The sequence below is a fragment of the Neomonachus schauinslandi genome, chromosome 11 (genome assembly GCF_002201575.2).
Source record: "Neomonachus schauinslandi chromosome 11, ASM220157v2, whole genome shotgun sequence".
In the NCBI taxonomy this organism is placed as follows: Eukaryota; Metazoa; Chordata; class Mammalia; order Carnivora; family Phocidae; genus Neomonachus; species Neomonachus schauinslandi.
In genome coordinates this window covers 37,209,969-37,236,703 of record NC_058413.1, presented here as the reverse complement: position 1 = coordinate 37,236,703, position 26,735 = coordinate 37,209,969, and the positions used below count along the sequence as shown (strand labels likewise).

Below are 26,735 nucleotides of genomic sequence, written 5' to 3'. Positions count from 1 at the left end.
TTATGAATCCAGCAGCAGTTGACCCTTTGGTTGTTTCCCAACTGTGCTCTGCTTGCACGCCTCCTCAGTGCTATCCATACCTGTTCTTTTTCTGCTACCTGAGTGCCAGACACATTTCCTCCTCCTGTCCTTCTTTGTATTTCCCCTTCCTGAAGCACCTTTCTTACCCTCTCCAATTTTTTAAATTCAAGTATAATTAAGTTACTAGTTTCAGGTGTACAGTGTAGGGATTCAACAATTCTATATATTTCTCAGTGTTCACCAAGGTGATGTATGCTTAATCCTCTTTATTGTACCCATTCCTCACCCACCTTCTCTTTGGTAACCATCAGTTTTCTGTATTTAAAAGTCTCTCTCGGGCGCCTGGGTGGCTCAGTTGGTTAAGTGACTGCCTTCGGCTCAGGTCATGATCCTGGAGTCCCGGGATCGAGTCCCGCATCGGGCTCCCTGCTCGGCAGGGAGTCTGCTTCTCCCTCTGACCCTCCTCCCTCTCATGCTCTCTGTATCTCATTCTCTCTGTCTCAAATAAATAAATAAAATCTTTTAAAAAAAAAAAGTCTCTCTCTCTCTCTTTTTTTTTTTTTTGGTCTGTTTTCATTTTATTTTTTTTATTTAAGATTACACAGCGAGAGAGGGAACACAAGCAGGGGGAGTGGGAGATGGAGAAGCAGGCTTCCCGCTGAACAGGGAGCCCAAAGTGGGACTCGATCCCAGGACCCTGGGATCATGACCTGAGCCCAAGGCAGATGCTTAATGATTGAGCCACCCAGGTGCCCCATGTTTTCATTTTCTTAAATTCCACATGAGGGCAATCATACGGTATTTGTTTTCCTGACTTTCGTTAGCATAATACCCTCTAGGTCCATCCATGTTGATGCAAGTGGCAAGATTTCACTCTTTTATGGCTGAGTCCTATTCCATTGTGTGTGTGTGTGTGTGTGTGTGTGTGTGTGTGTACTACTACTTTCTCCCTTAATGTATGGAAGCAACTCAAGTGTTCATATCTTGGTTATAGTAAATACTGTAATAAACATAGGGATGCATGTATCTTTTCAAATAGTGTTTGTTTTCTTTGGGTAAATACTCATTACTGGAATTACTGGATCATATGGTAATTTTAATTTTTTGAGGAATAATCAGACAAGGAAAAATAAAGGCATCCAAATTGGAAAGGAAGTAAAACTTTGACTATCAGCACATGATATACTATGTATAGAAAATCCTAGACTTCACAAAAAACTAAAACCGATAATTGAATTCAGTAAGATCGCAGGATACAAAACCAGTGTACAGAATTGTGTTGCAATTCTATATATTTTTAATGAAGCAGCAGGAAGAGAAATTAAGAAAACACTATTTACAGTTGAACCAGAAAGAGTAAAATACCTAGGAATAAACTTAAAGGAGGCGAAAGACCTGTGCTGGGAAAACTATAAAACACTAATGAAAGAAATTGAACATGACAGAAACAAATGGAAAGATATTCCATGCTTAAGGATTGGTAGAACTAATATTAAGACGTCCATAGTACATAGAACAATCTATAGATTTAAGGCAATCGCTGTTAAAATACCAACATTTTTTCACACAACTAGAACAAATAATCTTATAATTAGCATGGAACCAAAAAGACCCCAAATAGCCATAGCAATCTTGGAAAAGAATGACAGCTGGAGATATCACAATCTCAGATTTCAAGGTACAGTACAAAGCTAATCAAAACAGTGTGGTACTGGTACAAACGTAGACACATATAAATGGAATAGGATAGACCATCCAGAAATAAACCCATGCTTATTAAATTTGTGACAAAGGAGGCAAGAATATATAACGGGAAAGTAGTCTCTTCTCCCTTCAATATAAATAGTTCTTCTAGATCTATTACCTTTCTGAAACTTTCCTGGATCACCATTCAATAAGAGGATTTTTTTTCGCCTTTCTAAAAAGGTCAGGCTTTATTTTTCTGTAGGTTTTTTGTTTTATCCCATCAAATGGCATGTAAATTCCTTGAAGGTAGGCATGTAAATCAAAGGTCTTCATACGACTTGGTGTTTACTAAGTACATTTACTGCCATCTCTTACATATGGTTTTCAGTCTTGCTTCCACAGAATGCAAGCCTGGCTGAGCCTTAAGAAAATGGGCCTTTGACTAGTTGTAGTTTAGATTTGTGCTATAAAGAGATAACAGATATTTTTCTCCTGATTGTTATTTTGAATGGGAGAATATAAAATTTAAGAATAAAGAGTAAGTTCTGTTTATAAAAAGTCTTGTTACAGTAATTCAAGAGGAAGGTGTAGAAGAGTGAAGATCAGTTACTATCATTTATGTTAGATGGGGAAAAAAGGAATAGACTAATATTTGCTTTTATAGCATTAAAAAACCTCTGGAAGAAAGGATGGTCTTAGCAAAAGATCCTAAAACAATAGGATATTCTTATGCAAAATGAATTTTGACAAAGACTCTGTACCTTACACAAAAAATCAGTCAAAATGGATCACAAACCTTAAAATGCAAAACAGTAAAACTTCTAAATGAAAACATACGGGAAAATCTACATGACCTTAGGTCTGGTGATGAGTTCTCTACAGTATCAAGTATATGATCCATAAAAAAAAATTGGTAAGTTGGATTTTACTAAAACAAAACATTGTGCTCTGCAAAAGACACTATTAAGAAAATAAAAAGACAAGTCATATCTGTTAAAGGATTTGTGTACAAAATATACTAAGAACTTTTTATTTGTCAGAGCTCAAGCAGGGGGAGGGGCAGGCAGAGGGAGAAGCAGACTCCCTGCTGAGCAAGGTGCCCAATGAGGGACTCCATCCCAGGACTCTGGGATCATGACCTGAGCCAAAGGCAGATGCTTAACCAACTGAGCCAGCCAGGTGTCCCTATACTAAGAACTTTTAAAACTTAACAATAAGTGAGCAAACAGCTCAATTTAAAAATGGGCAAAAAGTCTGAACAGTCACCTCACCAAAGAAGATGTATAAAGGACAAGTATATAAAAAGATGCTCAAGGCCTTTTTTTTTTTTTTCTTTCCCCATGCCATTACACATTGATTAGAATGGCTAAAATTGACCTGACAACACCAGTTGCTGGTGAGAATGTATAGCAACAGGAACTCTCATTCTTTGATAATACCTTACAAAGCTCAACCTAGTCTTACTACATAATCCATCAATCACACTCCTAGGTTTTTACTCAGTTGTTTTTAAAACTTATTTTCACATAAAAACCTGAATACAAAATTTACTATGGTGCTTTATTTATAATCACTTAAAACAGGAGGAAACCGAAGTATCCTTCAAGAAGTGAATGGATGATTTTTGGTAGGTCTGTACAATGGGATACTATTCAGTGCCATCCAAAGACATGAATAAATCTTAAATGCACATTACCGAACAAAGGAAACCAGTGTGACTAGGCTATATAATTTGATTCTATTTATATGAAATTCTGGAAGAGGCAGAAATAGAAGGGTTGATGAGTGATTTGAGGGGTTTGAGGTTCAAATAGGTGAAAAGCAGGATTTTTTTCAAGCAGTAGAACTACGGTGTGTGGCACTCTCATAGTGGGTATGGGACACTGCACATTTGTCAAAACCCATAGGAATTTCTAGCACAAAGAGTGAACCTTAATGTATGCATATTGTTAAAAAAAAAAAAAAAGATTATGGATGGAATGTGGAAAGTGACCGAACAGTCTAACTATATTACAAATATGTGGAACAACATCCGTGAAAAGGGGTTGGAGAAATTGCTGACCTGAGTAACTTCAGAAACAAGTGGAGTCAGACTAAAGGCAAAAGGAACTGTTCATAGATGCTTTGTTCTAGTTGATAGTTGTTTACATGAGGATACAGGTTAACAGTTCTAAAATCACTGTATATGCTGGAAGTGAGTAATAGAGAGTGGATTGGTGGGATGTTATGGTTAAGTATTGGGGCAAAGGCTAGAATAATCCATATGGTAACAGATTAGAGTATAAGGCATCAGTATAAACTTAATTTACATGTAGATATGTACATGTGTGTATATACACTCTGTGTGGGTGTATGCTGGTTATTATACCACATACATTTCTTAACTCTATCAGCTAAGAGGGCCTAGAAGCAATGATACTCCAGTAGCAATGAGCATACCAAGTACCCAGATCTTGGTTTCTAATACCATTTTCTAATAACAACTGGGTTTCTTTGGAGAAATGGCTGATTTTAGGACTGAGTCAGGAAACCTATAAGACAAGCCTTGAGCATCTTGTATCATAAGTAAAGGAAATGTTCCAAAGAAAACCATAACTCACAAATAATGGAAGTATGTCAAAGGGACAGAGGAGCCAACTGAAAAAAAAGCTTCCAATGGTCAAAGCTGGAACAATTTGGGCAACCAAATAAACTGGTATTGGATGGTAACCCAAAGATTAAAACAACCCAGGAGTACATAGAGTTTTACATAAATGACTGAAGAAAGAAAGAAATGGGGAGAATAGACAAGTCTTCCATGCAATAGAACTCCAGATAATTTTGGTACTCCACCTTCAAGGAGGGTGGAGCTCTCCTCACTAGGTAAGTGTGGACTGTATAGACTTCCTCCCAAAGAGGACAGTGTGGAGAGGGAGGAGTAACTTCAGAGAAGAAACCTGACAGACACTACCTAAACCAGGAAAACACCAAGATTAAGATCAAAACTAGTAAGTCATGTTGATTGTATGTATTTTTGATAGGTCATGAGAATTACACTTCCTTCCTCAAACCCACAACCCAAGTCTATACATGAGACAACATCAGACAACTCATAATTGGGGAGAATTCTATAAAATTCCTCATTAGTAATTTTCAATTTTCAAGGTCCTAAATTCTGAACTGTCACCACTAAAAGGTATCTAATGAGACCTGTCGATTGAATCTAATGTAGTCTCCTGGATGGGATTGTGAAACAGAAGGATATTAGGTGAAAACTAAAGTAATCTGACTAAAGTATTGCCTTTGGAAAACATTGTATCCATAGTGGTTCATTAATTGTGATAAAAGTACCATATAGATGTAAGAATATATATATATATATTTTAAAGATTTTATTTATTTATTTGAGACAGAGAGAATGAGAGACAGAGAGCATGAGAGGGAGGGAGGAGGGTCAGAGGGAGAAGCAGACTCCCCGCCGAGCAGGGAGCCCGATGCGGGACTCGATCCCGGGACTCCAGGATCATGACCTGAGCCGAAGGCAGTCGCTTAACCAACTGAGCCACCCAGGCGCCCCTAGATGTAAGAATATTAGTAGGAAACCAGATAATGGGGTATATGAGAACTCCCTGTTCTTTCTTTGCAATTTGAAACTCTAAAAATTTAAAAAAAAAAAACACAAAAAAACTTTGGAAGGATACACATGAAACTGATAAATAGTTGCCTCTGAGAGACATTGGGTATTTTTTTTTTTTTTTTTTTTTTTTTACTAAGTACCTTAAAGATGAATATTTTTTGAACCATGGAAGTAAATTCAAATTAAAAATTTAAACTTAAAATAGTAATAGTTAAGAAAAGTGAAGACTTCATATTTTTTGAGAACAATATCCTTTTAAGTCTTTAAGAAAACTTAGAAGTATAGAAAGTGCTATATACACATTGGCCAGAACTACAACTACTATTAGTTCAGTTCCTTTTTCCTAGCTCTTGATATTTAGAAACCTCTTAACTTTGAGTTCCTGGAGACAAGGAGCTATACTTAGGCTTCAGGTGAGAGGTGTGATTCTAGCTCCTTGCCTTGGGCTTGTTTATTTAATACTTCGACTGTATTTGAAGGCCTCTGTAGTCAAAAACTAAACTTACATTCTTCCTTATGTGAACTAGCTCATTGGTTGCCTTTATCTTAGAATTTTTTCTCATTGGGAAAAGAAATTTCCTACCTTCCCAAGGTTGCATGTCTTTTCTCCTGACTCTTAGTATGTGGGAAAGGTGGAAGCCAGCCCCTATGTCAGTAAGAACAGCGCGGCTACTCCCATGCTTTTAAAGACTGCAATGGAACTGTTTTGAGTAGGTATAAGAACCTTATTTTCACATTTCATTTAACAGTGAATGTTTTATTTTCAATAACAGGCAATTTAATTGTCTGTCACTGTTAATATCTTGCTAGATGTTTGCTAAGAGGGTTGAGTACAGGCTGAACAGTAAGTTTACAACTGCAAATAAGATCACCAGACCAAGTCTAAACAATGGCAAGGGGAAGGCAGAGAAACGCTTGCTGAGAAGGACAGGATGTGTGCATCCTTCCAGCAGCTGCACACCTCTGAGGCTGTTGATTTCCATGTATGCAGAAAGAAGGGAAATCATAATCATTAGTGGACGCTAGGCATTTGGTAGGGAATTTGCAAACATGATATCACTTTTTTTTTTTCTTTCTGAAAAGAAACCTGTGAAGTAGATGTTCTTTTGTAGGAGAAGAAGAAAGTGAGGTTTAGGAAAATGGTATGTCTTGTCTGTATTGACACAGGGGATTCCATGCCTGAGGCAAGGATTGAACACGTGTTGACCAGAACCTGAAGGCCTTTGTATAGTAGGCACATAGTTTCTGCGGTTTCTACTAATCCATGTTGCTCTGAGTAGAAGAAATAGAATTTGGGAATAATCGAAGTTTGTTCAGGCAAAGTAGGTTTTTTCTTTTAACTTGGTCAAATAGCTCTGAGGCTGGAAGAGCACTGGGGGCTACAAGCCATGGAGGATAAGTGATTTATAAAGGGACCACTGAGGTGACCACTTCCAGTTCAGTAAGCATGACGTTTGAAGTTAACATACTGGGACCTGATACAAGAGAAATAATGGATTACTGAGGAAGATAATAGCATATTTCTTTGGTATTTCTTTAAATAGCTTCTGAGAAGCATGCGTTTTGAGAGATGATGATTTATTGATACTGTGTTGCATTTTTTGGGTAGAATTCCATTTTTGATAGAAGAGAAAGCATAGTCTGTGGTTCTGTAAGCAGAAAATTGGCACAATGAGATTTGATCATCTGGCCAATGACCTGGGCATTTAATAGGGACATCCCTAAATTGTAGTTTCAAATTTAAAGGTATAAACCAGTATGTGTGAAGTTAGTGTTCCAAAGTCTACTGATGTGTAACAAACTGTCTCTAAACTTTTATGTTTGTGGATTCCGTGGGTAAGGAATTTGGACAGAGTCCAGAGGAATGGCTTGTCTCTATTCTACAATGTTAGTGGCTTCGTCTGGGAAGAGTGAACATCTGGGGAAACCATCTGGAGGTGTTTATACTGGTGTTGGCTGGGATTCCAGTTGAGGCTTCCAGCCAGAGCACTGATATGCAGCCTTCCCAGTGTGGTTTGGGCTTCCTGCTAGCATGGCAGCCTCAGGTAGTTAGACCTCTTCCACAGTGGGTCAGGGCTTTAGGCTCAAGTATTCTGACAAACAGGATAGAAACCACATGAGGCTTTATGACCCAGCCTTGGAAGTGACCAAGCATTACTTCTGCCCTTGAAGCACTTACAAGCCCACCCAGATCAAGGGGAGAGGACATAGATCTAAACCTTTCAATTGGAAGAATATCAAGATTACATTGAAGCACATGTGATATGGGAGATAACATTATTAGTGTTTTTGGAAAATACCATTTGCAAAACAATACTGGACCATGTAAGGTGGGCTGTCCTAAACAAGATGGAAGAGGATTATATTCGTGTCCCCTATTTCTATTTTTAGCTTAGCAATAGCTTTATCACCATGGATACTACTTAGAGTATTAGATGAATTACAGAAATCTAGACATAAACTGGACCCTGAAGACTACTTAGTTCAGTGGTTTCAGACTATCTTTGGAAGTGCATCTCTTTTCTCGAAATGAAATCTTAGGGGAAATTCCAAATTACACAACAGAGAGTGAAGCTTCTCTGGTGCCCAATCCCTTCCCTGTGCCTTAGACCCTAAAGCTTTTCCAAGGAATGCTGGGGCATTATGGATCAGATCTGATCATTAAATGGATAGGAGAAACCGAAGTACAGAGGGGCAGGGATATTTTTGCCAAGGATTTCATGGTTTGAAGCAGGTGTAAGGTTGAAATCAAGTCTTGGTATCCTTGGGCCAGTGTTCTTTGCAATATTACTTAAAATTATGCTATTGCCTTTTTTTTTCCCTCAAAAATTACATAGTCCTTGAGACCCCTGACCTGAGGTTGGACACGGTATACCTTCCTGGTGTTTTTGGCAGCTTTTCTTTATTATCCCAGCAGTAAGCAAATGGCCAGAAGATGGAAGTGAGATTCTGTATGAACACCTACACCATTTAAAAAAAATGGTGATAACTTTCTCATGGCAGGAGGAATGGGGCTTGTGTTTGAGTCTGCAGGGGCATTCTTTGCCAGGATGGGGCATCTTGGGGACTAAGGCTGGGGGAGCTGAGTCTACCTGAATTCTCTTGCCCTCTGACTTTCATAGGGTCATACCATTGTACCTGGAAAGGAATATAATGTGGTGAGAAGAACATGAATCCTGGAACTAAGTAGACCTGGATTTGAATCTTAGGGGTTACATGACTTTGGGCAAGGCACTTTATCAAGTTGAGCCTCTATTTTTACCTTAAAATGTGAATTTGATAACTACCATTTAAGATTTTGGCAAAATGAGAGATGGTACTGGATTTAAAACTTCTTACATAGTAGAAAGTGATGGGGTGTTGCCATTGAGAGAATCCACTTTAGTGTCTATCAGACTAGGGTTCAAGTTCTAGTTTTGCCACTTACAGCTGTATGATCTTCAAATTTTAAATTTGTCTAATAAGCTAAAAAAATGGATCGCTTAATATAAGTTTTAGGGAAAGGGACAAAAAGTCTAATAAAAATTACTTGGCTGACCTTGATCTAACTATAGTAACTGGAATTATTCTTGAATTATTTCCTCAATATTGCATGAAATTCAGGAAGTCTTGTAATACTTCATAGTAACTCTGTTCATCATACTCAGTGGTGGGCTTTGGAGAATTACTCATGCTGATGGTGGGATAGGGTCTCCCTAGCACTTGAGCAAGGGCGTAAGTTTAAAAAAAAAAAATCTAGCTGTATAAATACAGGGTGGGAAAGAGCACCTTCATGACATTTTGTGTGAAATGGTTTGCAGTGTTAGGTGATGGGAAGGTCCTTGCAAGCATTAGGATACACTCATGGTTGTGCACAGTCCTGACAGTGTCTGTGTTGCTGGATGCAACACAGGGGGAAATGATTCATTTTACTGCAGCTAGAGCATGGTGACCAGCATGGGGAAGGATCTGGAAAGAGGAGTAAGGCAGAGAATCCATGTCCAGGAGGGCCTTTGTTGTCTAGGTGGTGTAGAGGGGTAGAAAGAAGATGCTAGGGATGTTCGATCTGAAAAGGAGAACTCCGTAGTGAATGTCTTTGCTGTTTTCAGTTATTTGCCGGATGAACAGACTTCTCTGGAAGCCATAGTAGTTCCCTGGCTGAGGACTTGGTTGAGGCCCAAAGCTAAGGGGAGAAGTGCTGCTTACAAGTCTGGCAGGTGATTTTATCATTCCTATAGTTGACCCCTCCCTAAAATCCACAGAAGACCTCTAAGCACTTGAGACCTGAAGAAAGCAGACCGGTCAGGCACAGACAGCTTACTAGACTCTTTACATAATCACCTCCAGGGCCCCCCTCCTCCCTGGCAGCACACCAGGGCTCTTACTTGCTCATGGCATCAAACTGCTGCTTCCCTCACCGGAACCAGCTGTCCAGGAAGTAAAGTGACACCTGGGATACTCCACTATAGTGCTGCTTAAACTTTAATGGGCACCTGAATCCTTTGGGGGTCATGCTAAAATGGAGATTCTGACTCATCTAGGTCTTGGTGGTGCCCCCCCAGTCTGAATTTCCACAGGTGGTGGTGATGCTGGTGTGTGGACCATATTTTGAATAACAAGGCTCTACTGCAAATCCTGAGTCTTCCCTCCAGGCTCTAGCCAAGTGTCGTCAGGCCAAATGACCACCTCCAAGCTGCTTTGAGGACTGAGGCTCACACTTCTGTTAGCAGAGGGTTACTCTCTGGAAATACTGCCTTATTCCCCTCCCAGCACCCATGAAACCATCTTACCCAGATGGAACTTAGCCATGCAGTGTCCTTGTCATGTTTAGGACCATTTCAGCAGTTACTTGATGTATATAAAACAAAGCCCAAAATACCCCATTCTGACTTCATCTAAGTTTGGAATACAGCACTTCTTGAATATGCACACGATGCTGTCAGAAATTTTCCCCTAAGACACAAGTATCTGTTTTGCCTAACAGTAGGGCAGATTTCTTCTCTTGGAGCTGTAGGTTTGAGACTACCCTGAGGTAATAGCTTGCTACAGTAATCTTTACAAGGTATGCGGGTAATGAGCTCTTGCTCAATGAAGCCATAACCCTAGGAACAACGATTGAACCTGGTTAAATAGCTCTGCCTGCCCCCCGCTTTTTAAAAAATTCTATCAGGTGTTCTTTTTTTTTTTTTTTTTTTTATTTTAAGATTTTATTTATTTGAGAGAGAGAATGAGATAGAGCATGAGAAGGGGGAGGGTCAGAGGGAGAAGCAGACTCCCTGCTGAGCAGGGAGCCCGATGTGGGACTCGATCCCAGGACTCCAGGATCATGACCTGAGCCGGAGGCAGTGGCTTAACCAACAGAGCCACCCAGGCGTCCGAGCTATCAGGTGATCAATAGGAGCATTTCTAATTGTCTTTCACATCCTCTCTAAGGTCCTGTCCCTTCTCGCAACAGTAGCTTATTGGTCAAAATGAAGTAATTGAGAGATTTCTCATGATGATCTTGGTGAGGTCTCTTACCCAAAATCATGCTGCTTTTTTAAATTCAGAAACTGCGTGGTCTTGGGTAAGGTACTTAAAATCCCTAATCACAAGTGAACTCTGTAAAACAGGGATAAAAATATCTAACTTGAAGAAATTAAATGAGATGACATTTATGAAAGCAGTGAGTCCATTCCTAGCACATGACATGACCGCTTCCTTTGTCTTGCATTTGCTTCTGACTTTTTTTGTATGAGGGCCACGTTTTATTTCCTTTTCTGCTAGTCTCAGAGCATCTTGAGAACAAGATCTGTATTTTAAATCCTTTTTTTAGCCCTTTACTACGTGTTCAGTAACAAAACGTTGAATGAATTAATGAATGACCAGATAATCTCTAAGGTCTTCCTGACCTTTTAAGTTCTCAGATTTTGATTCTTTCAATGTTCTAGCTGCTTGGAAGCAATTTGGAGAATTCCCTTAAAATGAATGTCTTCCATGTTAAGGGATTTTCTTTTCTGCAGTCTTATAAAATATGTATTGGATTATTACTAATAAGTGTGTACCTGAGCCCAGGAGTTAGCTGCAATAGTATAAGTAACCTTGGTTTGTGACCTTGGGCCTGATTCTGTCTAGTGTGAGGTATGTAGGTCAGAGTCTGATCTTCCCCAGCACTGCTCTCTTGGGAGGATCCCTGTGAAAGATAAGCAAGAAATACGCATTTGTCCTTTGTCCCATGACTTGGGAGTCCTGCGTAATAGAGGGTGAGTTTCATGATCTATTCATTTCAGTGCTCATAGAAGGTACTTTTTGTGTTTTAGATTAAATTACCGTCTGGTCAGCGGGGTTAGGCCAACTCAGCTGATTAAAAGAGAAACAGTAGGTCCTTTCAAATCTAGGAATGGAACTTGGTTTAGGTCCTACATAGGCAGGTCGTTTTTGAGTTGTCTGTACGAATGAATTGCTGGGAGACAGCGCCAGTTGAGGCCATCCTTACTTGTTGGTCATTGTGCCTCTGAGATTGACAGCAAGCTGGTAGAAAACACGTGGGCTGGCAAATTTAGACCGGAGTTTAAATTACGGCTCAGGTAGATTAATTCCAGAATCTGTTTTTTAACATTTAAAGAGAGATAATATCAGCCTTCTAGGTTTGTAGAGGTGAGAAGTTAGATAGTATGTTGAATGCTTAGGGCAATGCCTGGCAGTGAGAATAGGCCTGATTTAATGACAACGATGATGCATTTCAGAGGCTTAGACTAAATGGTCTGCCACTGAAAGTATCAGTCCCGGTGCGTGCCTGAGGAGTGTCCCAAACTTCTGCATTTTATGACAAAAGTGCAGACTGCAGTGGTGGTGCTGAGTTTTTCGTGGATCTGGAAAATGCCCCAACAATCTGGGGGAAAGAAAAGACTCAATTGCATGTCTCATGACATGATAATTTGAAATACTGGTATATGTGAGTAGCTTCAACCATTCCTCTCCTCCTTCTCTAAGAATTGTTGTCCACTTAAAGGTTTTTGTCCAGAGGGAATGTGTTTAGTAAAGTTATCTTACCTAAATTTATTTCAGTCTCTGATAATCCAAAGTCATTTCTTTCGTCCTTTAATTCTTGAAAAAGTAAACATGGCAGTAATGAAAATAAGCATCATTAAGTCCATTCTACGTGAATAGGCTTTTTTTAGACAATAGAGGGTTCTGAACTGTACTTCTAGGTATTGGAAGAGACCCTACACCATGCTTCGGTAAGCTTGTGGCTCTCTTCACAGTGGATCAATCGGTACCCATTTCAGAGGCTCAAGGTGTCACGGTGAGGTTCTCCAACAGGTGAGTTGGATTCCATGCAGTACAATTGATTTTTGGTTAGGAGATCTTTGTGTCATGTGTAGCTAATTGCAGATTCTGAGAAAGGTGGTAGAGAAGTAGTGAGGATTGATGACTGGGAGATCCAGAAGTAAAATCAAGTTTTTGTTCCTTTACATGCAGCTATTTTGAACTGGAGAGCAGTGGTCTGAGGGATGAGATCCGATACCACTATATGCATAACGGGAAGCCCAGGACCGAGGCGCTTCCGTACCGGCTGGCAGATGGACAGTGGCACAAGGTCGCGTTGTCCCTTAGTGCCTCTCATCTCCTGCTCCACGTCGACTGCAACAGGTAGGTCTGTGCTTCTGCTCTTCTGCAATTCTGTCCTTGAAATCAAGTAGTGGGAAGGGGGAAAAATATCAAGCCCCTCCAGGCCTTGCTGGGAAATAAAAACCAAGGGGCCCTAATTGTAATTTAAGTTACCAAATGGGCCATTAGATGTGCTGAAATGACCAACCGTAATATGCTAAGAAAACAGTTCATTAAGATGAAACCGTATCCTGTGATTAGGAACAAATGTACAAAAGTGTGATTACAGATTGGGGAATAGTAAGTGCACCTCCGCGGACTTCAGCACCAGCTGAAATTCCATGGAGCTGTGATCACAGTTAACTATGATATATTGTTGTTGAGTTCGTTCGACTTGGAAGTGAATGAGCCCGTCTGCCTTCGAATGAAGCTGAGGAGCCCGTGCCCCTGAAGCAACTAATTCTCTTTCACTTCATCAAGCACAGCTTTGCTTAAATATCTTTTCCAAATGGAGGCTTTTTAAAGAGGCTGTGCTTTGAATCTTTGGGAATTGACCCCATCCATTCTCTGCAAAGGAATGAGCCTTTCGGTTTGCCAGTGGTTGGCAAGACCGTTTGTGTGACCTGGGGGGATTTCATTGGGCATCGTGAAATTAGGGTGGAAAGGAGATCTCATCCCCCATGTAGGGCACTGGAGTCAGGTTTACTTTGAGCTGAAAAAAGACTCGTGGTCTCTATTGGATCATTTGTGGCTGGACAACTGGCTAATGGTGGTTGAGGGGAAGGTTTTGATCTCTCTAGAATCCACTGAAAATCCTTGTGGAGAGTGATCTCACAGAGAAAGTTTTTGGCATTGTGAGCGGTGCCCATGAATCTTTGGTTCTTGTTAATGGTACTGTCAAAATGACTGTTCAGACACAGGCCTTGTTCCATTAGGCCCAGGATAAGGAACTGGCATGTTGGGGACAACCTCCTTTCTGGAACTGAACAGGAAGAAAAAAAAAAAATCTAAGGTTAATCAGCTCCAGACTCCATTTCTGATGAGGAGGTACTCGAATGTGCTTGCAATTCCAGCTCTGCAGTTTCTTTTGGAAAAGGGCCAGGAAGGGCAGAGAACAGAAATTAATGGCAGGCCTAAGGGAGCTTCTGCCATCTTGAAATGAGTTGTGGTCCATTTTGATTTATTTAAGCTACTTTCTGGACTTTGGAAGAATTGTGACTTCAGCCACATTATAATAAGTGAGTCTGGACAAAGTTTCCGTAGAACCACGGGCTCCTTTTCACCATATTGTCCTAGCATGGGCAGCCTGGAGAAAGCTGGCCCTCTGCTGCCATCCTCCTTTCCACTTTCAAGAGCTCATTGGCCCCTTCAGTTTTCCAGAACTCCAGTCCAGTTAGCATTCTTGTTGTTGCCCTGCTTGCCATCTGTATGCTCCCCCAGTGGGAGAGCGGAAAGGCCCTGCATGTCCTATGCCACAGGTCAGAAAGGGGCCTTAAAGCTCTAGTTCAGTAATTCGCTCCTGAAAAGTCTGGGGGATACTGCTGGTTTCTTGCTGTGTAGTTTTTTTTGTTTCCTCCTTCCAAAAGTTTTATCATCTTTTTTTCTAATCTCTCTGGAGAAGGAGAAAGAGGAAAGGCTATGTCTCTGCTAATCTAACGTTTCACACTTCCACGGATTCTCTGGTTCCTATGAAATACTCTTTTACTGACCTCCTCAACTACTTGTCTGCTCTGAATTTGGGCAAGTTAATTTCTTTGCATCTCTATTTTTAAATTTGTAAACTGGGATAATACCTATAGATAGGAGTGCTGAATGAGATAATCCATATAAGGTGCTCTGGGTGGTGCTTAGTTTCTGATGCTCAGTACAGTGTTCCTTGTTGATTCTGCACACTTACGGTACCTCTTTGTCTCTGAACTTTCATACCCTGTATGTCCTTCTTGGCTACCTTGGCCTTTCCACTAGGAAAGTGGAGAGAGGACGGGCGAGCTGGAGCCCACAGTATTTTATAAGGTCAGCCCCATTTATAAAGAATGGACTGAGGGGGATTCCGAATCTCTCTTCATTTTTCTTGAAATTTATCATATTTTAGTTCATGACCTAACATGTTCTTTATATAAGATCTTGAAAGGAGAATGTAAAGTTGTTGCCAGTTAATGATTCATGGGCCCAAACACAGATGAGGTTTTTAGGTAGGTCAGGGGAAAGAAAGGCCCAGGACAACTGGGCCACAGGAGAGGTAAAATTGATTTTTGGTGTAATTCCCAGACATGATGACACCTAAGAATTACTGGGGGATTTATAAAAAAGACTGGGTGACCAGGCTCCATCTCTGATCTGCTGGATCAGATTTCCTGAGGGTAGAAACTTCTGAGAAGCTGTTTTTTTAACAAGCTCTCCATGTAGTTCTTCGGCAGGCAGTCTAGCCTTGGTACATGGAATGGTATTTCAAAACCGCTGATTTAGGTGGAAGGGGGAGGAAGCTGAGGAAGAGGCTAGGCTGCAACGAAAAGTGAGGGACCTTGGAACACCAAGTACTTGCATCAGAGCCCCCAGGAAAGAAGAAGAAAAGATTAAGGAAAGAGAAGGTAGTGTCTAGGGAATAACATGGGCTTACCTTCTTTACAAGTTTCTTCCCAGCAGCTCTAGCTGATTCTAGGGTGGTGGAGGCTCTGGTCCATTTATCAAAATGCTGGTCTACTTATATAGGCCACTCTCCCAGAGAGTGAATGTCACAAAGGCTGATTTTTACTCTTAAAGCTATGCATTTAATACTCCTGAGGTTCTTTTTGATGGCTTTTCCCCTTAGAGGTGTACTTTTTTCTCAACCTGTCATCCACTAGAGTTCTGCTGGCTAGGTGACAGATGGTGATGTGATAATATTTGAATGTTGACTTGTGCTAGGCACGGTGCTAAGCATTTTAGATAGATTAGTTCATCCCATACTCATGTTTACTTTCTTGCCTTAAAATGACGGAGCTGAGATTACATTATATGTCTGCAGTCCTGCTTCTAGTAAGTAGCTGTACTAGGATTTGGACCCAAGTCTGATTCATGAGCATTCTAAGTGCTAGGCTGTTCAGCCCAACAGTGGGGGACCATGGCACTGGACTTGGGAGCTGAGGGAAGGCCAGAGCCTGATTCAGTGTGAGCAGTTTGCTCCTTTCTAGTATTTTCCTCCCACACGTCTTAGGTTGCTGATCCTTGGAGTTGTTTGGGTAAGATATGGAATCTTACTAATGAAACTCATTTCATTAGCATGGGGGAAAGACCTACATTTGGGCATCTACCAGAGGCCAGATAACATGCTGGCCATAATATTCCTTAGGATAGTCATGTGGGGACAATTTTATTAGACCTATTTTACAGATTTGGAATTAGAAAGGCTCAAAGATCAATAACTCAGTCTCAGTCATGTGTAATAAGCATACAGCCAAAACTTTGAACCGAGATCTAACTCCCAAGCCTTAGTCTTTCTATCCCTGCACATCACCTCCGTAAAGTGTTCATGACCTGTACTTTCCGGGACATAGTCAAAAACACATGAGAGAGTCTTCCCAGGGGAGAAATACAGACGTTTCCAGGACCATAAAAACATTTGCAATAGGAAGATTTCCTGGGCAATTGCATTGCTCTGAGGAACTGGTATGTGGTGAGATTTTCCACCTTTTTTAAGATGAGAATTGAGAGACTGTCTTTTCAGACCTAATTACACTAATAGTCATAAGAAAAGTGACTGCTATTTTAGTTGGTCGTCTTACACTTTCTGCTTGCTGTGGAGACTAACACTTTTCTTCCTGCTTTAGCTGTTTAGCTGGGCCTAGTCTTAGAAGCTCCCAAAGAATGGGTAGCAGATTACCTCAAGCTAGAAACAGAAAAGGAACCATTCACTTGGGCGGCTAGCCTGATTATCTCCAGTGCCTTGGGTTTTTCTCCAGCTGCCTTTTTATTAACAGTTGCCAACAAAGACAAGAATGAGGTCTGCACTAACCTTCCTCAGATTCTCTCCTTCCATTCTCTGCTCACCTTGTGGCCTCTTCCCATTATTCAAGAGCCCAGAATCCAGTGAAACCTGGGATTTGGTGCATATGTGTTCTGTTTACCTCAGAAGATTTTCTTTCCTCCCCTTTGGTAACTTTTACCTTTCCATCAACTCCTCAAATTAATATATTGGACACTCTCTGCCAGGCTGTGGAGGATGCAGAGAAATAAGTCCTTGCCATCAGGAAGTTCATGGCTTATTCACTCAGTCACTTTGAATTCTGAAACAAGCAGGGCCCCCTATAGTGATTGGCCCTGGTCCCCAGATACCAGAGAAAGCATGGACTTGAACTGAAGCCCTATTAGTAGGCTGATATGACAACTTGTGATAGCAGCTGAGCAGTGGAGAGAACTGAAAATGGTCACTCCCAGCATCTTGGTCTGGAAATGACTGGAACTGAGCTTCTCAATAGCTAAGGGACAGACTGAGAAGTGTTTATCATTCAAATGGCACATTCATCTACCCTTTGGCCAGCACTTTGTGCAATATGCAGGTATCCCTACTCTAAGCCAACCTCCTGTTGCCTCACTGCTGGGAAAAAAAAATCTCTTAAAACAGCCATAGTGCAACAGAACTCTGAACCCTGACCTCATTTGTTCAGACTTGTATGAGTGTGCACACACATGTGCGGCTCGATTGTCCACTCTGACAGGAAGTTAATGGTTACAGTCTGGACAGCAAACACATTTTACTTCTAACACATGCTGTTTGTTTACTGCAGAGCACATTGAATTTTTGCATACAACTGATCTTGAGCATGCAGAGTTAGAAAAAAACTTACTATAAATCACTGAACAAGTCAGTAATTCACCATTTTTGTCTGATATTTCAGAGTAACTTCAGGGTACGAGCATCTGTTTCTCTAGTTTTGTTTTGTTTTGTTTCTTTTTTATAGTGAAATACATTAATAAGGCATTTTCTTCCCAGGGAGCTCCTAATGTATTTACAAACATCTTGTTAAACCTAAATTCCTTAAGGTAGTTAAGCCACATGTATAACATACTACGTTGATTTTATAAACATTTCCACTACAGTCAGGAGGGGGAAATGAAGGCTACAGCTTCCAAGAGATCTTGGCCAAGACTCAATCTCCTGGTTTCTTGCCTGGATAGATGATTCACTTCACAAACAGGAACACATGCACACAACTTACTGAAATTAAGTTAAAATTGAGAAGCCAGCATAAGCCTCATGTCCAACTAAGCCAGCGGCTCTAGATCTTCTGTCCAGGGAGAGAGGACAAGTGAGCTAGAGAGATAGGATATACCTGTGTGTAAATTTAAGTAACCGTATAAGGCACCAGTACAAAGAGATGTTGTAAGGCTGTACGTGATGGATTGCTGGATTCCTGGTGGAGACATTCAAGTTTGGTAGATCACAGGAGGGAGAGATGGAGATGTGGAAGAGCCTCTCAGTCTCTTACCAACCCAGGTGAAAATGCATTACAATTTCTGCAGCTTTACAGTTTTGTACCTGTGTGATTTGATTCTGTACCAGTCACATGGGAATTCAGCATGCAATGAGGTTTGTCTTATAAGCATTACATAGCCAGTCATAGTGCCAGTGAGAGAGGAGTGTGTGTGCGTGAGTGGTATCAAGTTGAGGGAAAGCTTGCAGGAAGGGCCAGAGAAGGAAGTATGAGGGGGGGGAGGGCAGGAAAGGGAAGGAAGAGCTCTTCTCTGTGGCTTAATCTAGACTGAAATGAATGCTGAATCTTTGTCTTGGTTTTGCCATTTATAAAATGTGATTTACATACATTATTCGGGAGTGTGAAATCAGGCCATTTGTGTCTTACATTCCTTGAAGAGTCTTAGTTTGTTCATTCACTCATTTGCTGGGGACCATGCTTGCATCTGTACAATGGAAATAGTAGTGACTCTTCTTTTTTTTTTTTTTTTTTTTTTTAAAGATTTTATTTATTTATTTGAGAGAGCGAGAATGAGAGAGAGTACATGAGAGGGGGGAGGGTCAGAGAGAGAAGCAGGCTCCTCGCCGAGCAGGGAGCCCGATGCGGGACTCGATCCCGGGACTCCAGGATCATGACCTGAGCCGAAGGCAGTCGCTCAACCAACTGAGCCACCCAGGCGCCCCAGTAGTGACTCTTCTAACACAGTGTTGTTGTAGGAATGTAGCAAGAGAGGGTGCCAAATCTTGATAATTTCAAGCTGCTTTATACAGCTTCACGAAGTACTATAGACTTATACTATTAGAAAGAAAAGATGTTAAAATATATTGGAAAAGAATTCAGTGTAGTCAGATTTTCACCTGTATGCAGAGAGTAGCTCATGTCCGATGGATGAGGACCTAGTGTGTAATGTGGATCTATGGTGCAAGGTAGGGTTTGAGGACAATAGGGTCCTTGAAGTTACTCTGATGGCTAAATCTTAGGTACTCTTCTCCAATAACTTTGGTTCTATGGTTTGTAACACAACAGAAAGGTACATGGTGTTTATATCAGTGGAGTCCCTTTTAAAAAATATGTAATTGCAGCATCTCTTTAAAAATGGGTAGATATGGTGAATAGGGAAGGAAACCTCTCCATTGTGATAAGGTCTTTTGTTGATCCTAGCAGGGCCTTGAGAATGCAGTTTGGTGTCTTTCCCTTTTTATTCGTGTGAGAGAGGAGGTGCAGAAATTTACTTCTTCCTCCCTGTCTCAGAAGCCAAAATTATCGCAGCTTTTATGAGGAGATAAAAAACTAGGTGAAGTTTTACTGAATGCAGAAACTCACTTGTTACAATTTCCTAAACAAAATAGTTTTTTGCTTTCCTACTTGGAAAAATCTGGCTTTTCTAAGTAGAGTGTTCTGGACTGCAAACAGGAGCTGAAAGATTATTAAATTCATATGACCTTGAAGTAATGTACTGTCTCTGGGCCTTCGCTCTCTAAGTACAGTAAGGGGCTATAGGACCAGGTGATTCTTAGGTTTCCTAGTGTCTCTGACCGTCTGGGCTGTCTCTGATTTACTTAGGGCATGCTTTTCTTTTTTCAATCATCAGGACCCTGGAGAGCAACCCAGCCTTGCTGTCTTCGCAGGGCTCCTTATGTAGTACAGACCAGCAGAGGGTTTGCAATGACTTGAATTGATATATGGGTTGACATTACAGCATGCTGCTGGTGAGCAGACTACTTACCCTAACTGCCCAATCTTTTTTTCTCACTTATCTCTCCTTTTGCTGGAGTAGGTGTTGCATATGCATTATTAGGTGCTAAAGGATGTTTGCTTCTTGTTCCCTCCCATCTTGTGCTCTTTATTTCTTTGAGTGTTCTGCCCCAGATATGTGACTATGGACAGCCTTTTGGGGATGCTGGCTGACCTGGTGATGAAGGCCTTGGTAGATGGATGACCTACAAGATAGAGCAGTGCACCGTAGTCAGTAGATGTATAGATGTATAGTTGTGCTGTTGAGGAACATTTCTTTTGAACCCTGAAGGAAGAAAAAACCTTTGCTGCCAAGCTATAGAGAAATAATGGGGGAGACTGGATCTAAAGATCCAGGTGGCCAACGTTGTAGATTCTTTGGCCAAGTGGAGAGTAGCTACTTAATTGTTAGGCAGCCTAGACATTAGAGTATTGAATACCTCATTCTGACTGAGCCCCTCTCATTTCTACCCATGCTGTGTACCCTGTGGCTTATTCATTCCAACCTCATTAGGTAGGTTCTACGTTTAACTTTGCCCTGTCTTCTAAAGACATCAGTAGCAGACCTGTTTCTAATTTTGTCTTTTAAGAACCTTCATCTTTTCTTCTTATTCCCTAGAGGGCTTAATGAATTGCACTCCGGTGTTCTAGGTTTGTAAATGGAGAAGACTGCAAAGGAATACAATAGAATCTATCCTTTATTTGGTGACTTGTTGGCTACCTGAGGCCATGAGTAGATGAACAAGAAGGCACTTTATTGCATATGTGGGACCAAAGATGTATTAGAATAGAGAGGAAAACAGGACTGCATTTCCAGCTCTAGTGATTACATCTACATGCCTTCAGACACATCCTGAGTTGTCACTGTATTGCGTGGACAGGGGTCTATACTGGGTAAATGGAAGGGGAGATAGGCTGCAAGAGAAATAAATGTGTTTTTGTAGGAAACATATCGATGCTTGCATCTTTATTGTTACAATTTTATGTCTCTTTGATATGCACCGTTATTTTTTAAAAAGGAAAGCAAGGAGAGAAAAGTCAAAGCAGGACAATATATGTGATGGAAGGAATCTTGTCTTTCTAAAGAATACATTTATATATTGTCTCTGTCCCTCTTATTCACTTGTTGGAATAGAGCATTGGGGAATAGAAAATGCATGAGCCATGAGGACTTTTTAGTTGGGACAAAAAAATCCAAATACTGCATTAGTTTTTTAGTTAGATCAGGGGTATTAATGTGGTCGTTGAATAGATTTCCTACACTATTGCAAAGAAATACCTCTTTCTGGAAACTCAAAAAGTAGCCAGAGTGGTTGGATACAAAGAAACAGATATATAGTTGTACCTATTTGATTGCCTTTTTTTGGTGGGGGGTGGAATATGGCAGGGGTGGCAGTGTGGTGTGAGGATGAGGAAGCTTGGAAGGAAAAGGTTTCTGCACATTGTTTTCCCTACTCTACCCCTAAATTCAGTTGACTTTTGTCCGTCAGCTTGTCCTTCTTAATTTCTTATGTTCTCCCAGCAGTAGTTCCAGAGCCACTAAGCCAGCTGGTTGGTTAATATGTCTGGGCCCTCACTGGAGGGTGTTCCCCAGGCAGTTAGAGTGAAAATAATTCCCCTTCTCTTTAAAAGGCCTCTGTGATGCTGTTGTCTGTAATTCTTCCCCAGGAATGTCAGGCTATGTCTCTACTCATTAGAGTCTATTAGTCGGAGGGTATCACTTTCCTGATAGCAAACTTCACACACAGGAACTTACATGCTTGGGGTTTAGGCCATCAGCTGGCTTCTTCTTTTTTTTTTTTTTTTTTAAAGATTTTATTTATTTATTTCACAGAGAGAGACACAGTGAGAGAGGGAACACAAGCAGGGGGAGAGGGAGAGGGAGAAGCAGGCTTCCGGCGGAGCAGGGAGCCCGACGCGGGGCTCGATCCCAGGACCCCGGGATCATGACCTGAGCCGAAGGCAGACGCTTAACGACTGAGCCACCCAGGCGCCCCCATCAGCTGGCTTCTTTGAGACACTTAGCATGCCTCTATTAACTAGAATGGAATTTTAATTTCCACTGGACGTAAACGGCTCCAGGCTGTGACATCCTGGTACATTCTCACCAAAACACTTGACTCACTCATTCACTCCCTGCACTTTTGCTAATACCTGCTCTCCAGGTCTGATGCTATCTTTGAAGCACAGGCAAGGAAAGAGGTAGGGAATGTATGATTCCTATTTCTTGAATTCTTTGACATTTTAGCCTCAGAGGCCCAGCACCATGCTGGGGGAAGCCCAGACTTCTTGCTTAGTCATTAGGGAGTTGCAGTTAGTGTTTTGCATTTCTTTAGAGATGATTCCTCTAATCACTTGATCTTCACTGTAGCTCTCTGAAGTAGATATTATTGCAGTCTTCTAGATGGGGACTTGTGAGGTGCTGAAAAGAGAAAGGGACTCATCCCGGAGAGTCTTTGCCGCCTGGAACCAGTGTTTAGAGGTCTGTCCTTATTTCTTCAGGGAGCTTATTCTTCACCAGTCATTCCATTTTTTTTTCCTCTTTATTTTTTTTAGCACCCTCATGTGACAAGAGAACACTTGTAACTTCTCATGGAAAGTACAATGTATTCCATTTATAAACTGAAGAAAACAAAGGCCAAGTTACATGTGCTACTTTCTAAAACGGGGGATGCTAATCACCTCATGGGACCATTTCCCTGTGGCACTAAAATCTCCCTTGTTGTGCATTCCAACCACTGTTGGTCTTCAGACTTCTGAGGGCTTCTGTGGTATTGTTTTTAGACTCCTCTTCCTTCCTGGAATCTGAATGTTGATAGGCAGGTTCATGGTCTCAGTACCACAGAGAGCATATCGGGTCAGGCCTTCGAATGGCCCATCATCCTCGTGTGATTTATATGGCTTGCATGTACCTCTCTGCTGATGTGTAATGGCCAAGGACTTAATCTTAAATCATGACTGACTGCAAATGAGCCATTTGGCCATTTCTTCAAATGTGAGAGTGTTTCCAGGGTTACATGGGTGGTTTTATACTGTTTCAATATAAATTCTGATACTCGTGATTTCAAGGTGATAAACTCTGTGTTCTTTAAGGTGACTTTGCAATCACAGTGTCTCATTAAACTTGGCAGTGAAATAAAGAGTTGGGGCTGGGAGACCCCCATTTAGGAGGACATCGGTCATTATTGCTACTTTTATTGGTATCTAATTAGATTCATACTAGAGCCTGCAGGAGCTAATAAGAGCGAGCACAGGAAATAGATGAGCACCTTGAATTCAGAGTAACTTTCACTGGTAGCAATTTTTCATGGACATTAGGGTGATATATAAGGACTTCACTTTGCAAACCTGATTACCAACTTCCCTTCCCACCGCAACATGTAGGTAAGTGCATTTAATGGCCTCCTGTAAGTTTAGGATTAAAGTCACAATCCTTCATAGAGCTTTGAAACATTTTGCCTAGTCCGGTCCAAGTTTCCTTCTTCAGTTTCCTCTTGCACTGCTTTTCCTGCTCCTCTGACCTCCAGTTCTGTTAGTTCCTTAAGAGAACCATCTTCGTGGATGCCACAGGACCTCCATACATGCCATTTCTGGAATATCAAGCTAAATCCTACTTACCCTTAATCTTCAGAACGAAGACTTTATACTTGTGTTTTATACTTGGACTGTAAAATAGTGCTCCTTTTCCTGCAGAGGAGTTCTTGATCATTTCATTGATGTCTGCTTTTCCCACAGGCTGTAAGCACCTGAGAACTCACGACTGTATCCCCAATGTATATGATAAAGCTGTCGTATTGTAATAAGTAGTCAACAGATACTTGTAAATACCTGAATGAATGAATAAATGGACGAATACTGGTTTAGGGGGTCTGTATTTGTGGCTTCTGACCTGTGATCTTAGCTTTCTAGATGGTTCCAGAAAAAGGTCTCCTTGTTCTTCGCCTCTGTCCCCTCTCTGGACAGAATGGGCATTTCTACCCATTCTGCTTGTACAGGGTTATAGGGAGGATCCAGTGAGAACCAGCATGGAATGTGTGTTGTAAATTTCAATGTGCTTTGTAAACATTAGGCACAAGGAATGGTGAAGATGAAATAATCCTAGTATTTCTACTTCGAATTTCTGAGGATTATTCTTTCCTTGAGGAAGGCAGTTAATCTATAAAAGGCTTTTGGTGATTTCCTGGTCTGATTCACAGCACAAGGTGAACCATGCCTCACTCTCAAGTTGAATTTACATGTGTCCTGTGTCCGCAGGAGCTCTGGCAGGCATGAATTGAGTGTAGGTGATTTACACATAGGGTATGAAAGTAAACCCATCACAGGTAGGATTAAGGGCCAGTGTGCCCCCTCTGCTGGAGAGCAAACATAATTGGGTGGTACATGTGTTGGTCCTGTAAGGTAGCTGTATCACCAGTATAAAATTCTGTGGGTCTGCTTCTTGAAACTGCATTAGATGCTCACAGTAAGGTCTTCCTATCAAGCCCATTAAATTAAGCCCCGTGGGCAGGTTTTTGCATTTTTTTTTTTTTTAAATGAGTATCGCATGCTATTTCGGTGTAGCCTTACTGTGAAGCTCAGTGGATTTTTCTTTAATTTTTTGAGATCATAAAAGGTGCTTGTCAGATTCACAAAATAAAATGTGTATAAGAAGCTATGAGGACAGAAATTCTAGGGAACTATGTGAAGGTTGGGGTGAAAATTTACAGCATAGGTATTTTTTAGCTTTCTATGATAGAATAATAAATTTATCAATGCATTTCCTATGTAAACTATATGTTACAGTACTGAATAACATAACAGGAGAAAGCTATTTAAAACCATATAATTCTTGGGGCGCCTGGGTGGCTCAGTCGTTAAGCGTCTGCCTTCGGCTCAGGTCATGATCCCAGGGCCCTGGGATCGAGCCCCACATCGGACTCCCTGCTCAGCGGGAAGCCTGCTTCTCCCTCTCCCTCTCCCCCTGCTTGTGTTCCCTCTCTCGCTGTGTCTCTCTCTGTCAAATAAATAAAATCTTAAAAAAAAAAAAAAAAACCCATATAATTCTTATCACCTTACTCTTAATTCCATTGTGCAGAGGTGATCATTAACAGTTATATTGCCATTCTTTAGGTTTTTCTTTGCATATACAAGCACTTTCCCCCTGAATGATGAGCTGGCATGTATCCTTCCTCAGTTGCGTTATCATTGAGCAGAATAAAGCCTTGCCACGTCATTGGTGTGGAGAAGGAACATATTCAGGAGGGATGAGGGCTTATAGGATACTCTGGGCAGTTCTGTGACCTGGCAGTTTATGTGGTGGCATTCACTTGTAGGCCTGTAGCCGCCTGCTTTGGGCTCCACACAACAGTGACCATAGAAACAGGGCAGGGAGCCAAGAGCCCCTGCCCTTGATCAGCATGTTCCGTCTCAGCTGTGTAGCTAGGGGAGACCATGGCAATTAGCCTCTGCTGAGATGGGGGTTACAAGATTGAAGTGGGTATGTGAGGAGGGTCAGATGGTCGGAGCATGGGCATAATGCTAAGTGTTGTTTGTGTGGAGCCCATGCTGTCCCAGGTCAGGCATTACATGAACGCAGTGAGAGAAAGTATAGTGGTTAAGATCACAAGCTTTTGGAGTTTGACAACCTTGGATTTCAACTTCGGCTCTGGCTCAAGTTACAGGATTTTTAGCAAAGTTAATTAACTTTCCTTTTTTTTTTTTTTTTTAAGATTTTATTTGAGAGAGAGTGAATGAGCGAGAGAGTGCATGCGCATGAGAGGGGGAGGGTCAGAGGGAGAAGAAGACTCCCTGCTGAACAGGGAGCCCGATGTGGGACTCGATCCTGGGATTCCAGGACCGTGATGCTTAACCTTTGACCATAATAATCCTTAGTTTAAGCCACTGTTATTTGCAGCCAGCAATGTCCTAATACATGTGCCCTAAAACTAATTAGCTTTACTAAGCTTCAATCCTAAAATAAAGATAATGCCTCCCTCACTGGATAACTGGAATTAAACAGGACCACGCCCATGTATTAGGACATTGCTGGCTGCAAATAATAGTGGCTTAAACTAAGGATTATTATGGTCACCTAAAGAAGTTGAGATGAGGCAGTGCCTGAGATGAGTTTGTGCTCTGGTCCTCTGGGACCAGTGCATCCTTTATTTCCTTCTATTCTGTTATCCTCAGCATTGTCTCTAGAGGCTTTCCCCTGGCAAAGGGGGAAGGGGTTGCTATGATTGTCAGACTAACCATTCTTCCTTCCATGGTGCTGGCACACTGCTCCAACAAGACTCTGGTACTTTGAGCAAAGAGGGGGAAGGAAGTGGGTCTTGGGAGGCTGTCAACCCTGTGGCCGTAGCTTATCAATAGTTGAGCACTGTGCCTGGGAAGAGTTCAATACACACCGCCATGGTGCTTGCTGATGCTGGATTTGATAGTGATGGTTCTTCCGTATTTGAGAGAAGTGAATAGGACAAATCCAAGGAGGGGATTCCAGTATCTGTTGAATCAGGAGTCCTTTATATATGCAGCTGTTCCTGCCCTCAGGGCATCTGTAAGCCTGCGATCAAACAGAAAAAAGAATGAGTGGATCTGAGTGGCCACTGTGGCTCCTGCTTTGAGTCCATCGGCCCAGGTGGCTAGGGCAGCTCCTGTTAGGCCTTTGCTCTGGCAAACCT

The 26,735-nt window shown here is 41.4% G+C and overlaps 1 protein-coding gene across 3 annotated transcripts in view; it reads left to right on the top strand.

Moving 5' to 3' along the window:
• Positions 1–26,735, top strand: part of NELL1 (neural EGFL like 1) — an 805,269-nt gene that overhangs the window by 106,350 nt on the left and 672,184 nt on the right. For 2 of the 3 annotated variants that reach the window (XM_021685858.1, XM_021685857.1), the window contains exon 4: positions 12,764–12,934. The exons of the other annotated variant lie outside the window; for it this stretch is intronic. In XM_021685858.1, the coding sequence (XP_021541533.1) occupies positions 12,764–12,934 (171 nt within the window). The remainder of the gene's footprint in view (positions 1–12,763; positions 12,935–26,735) is intronic. 3 annotated transcript variants of the gene reach the window in all.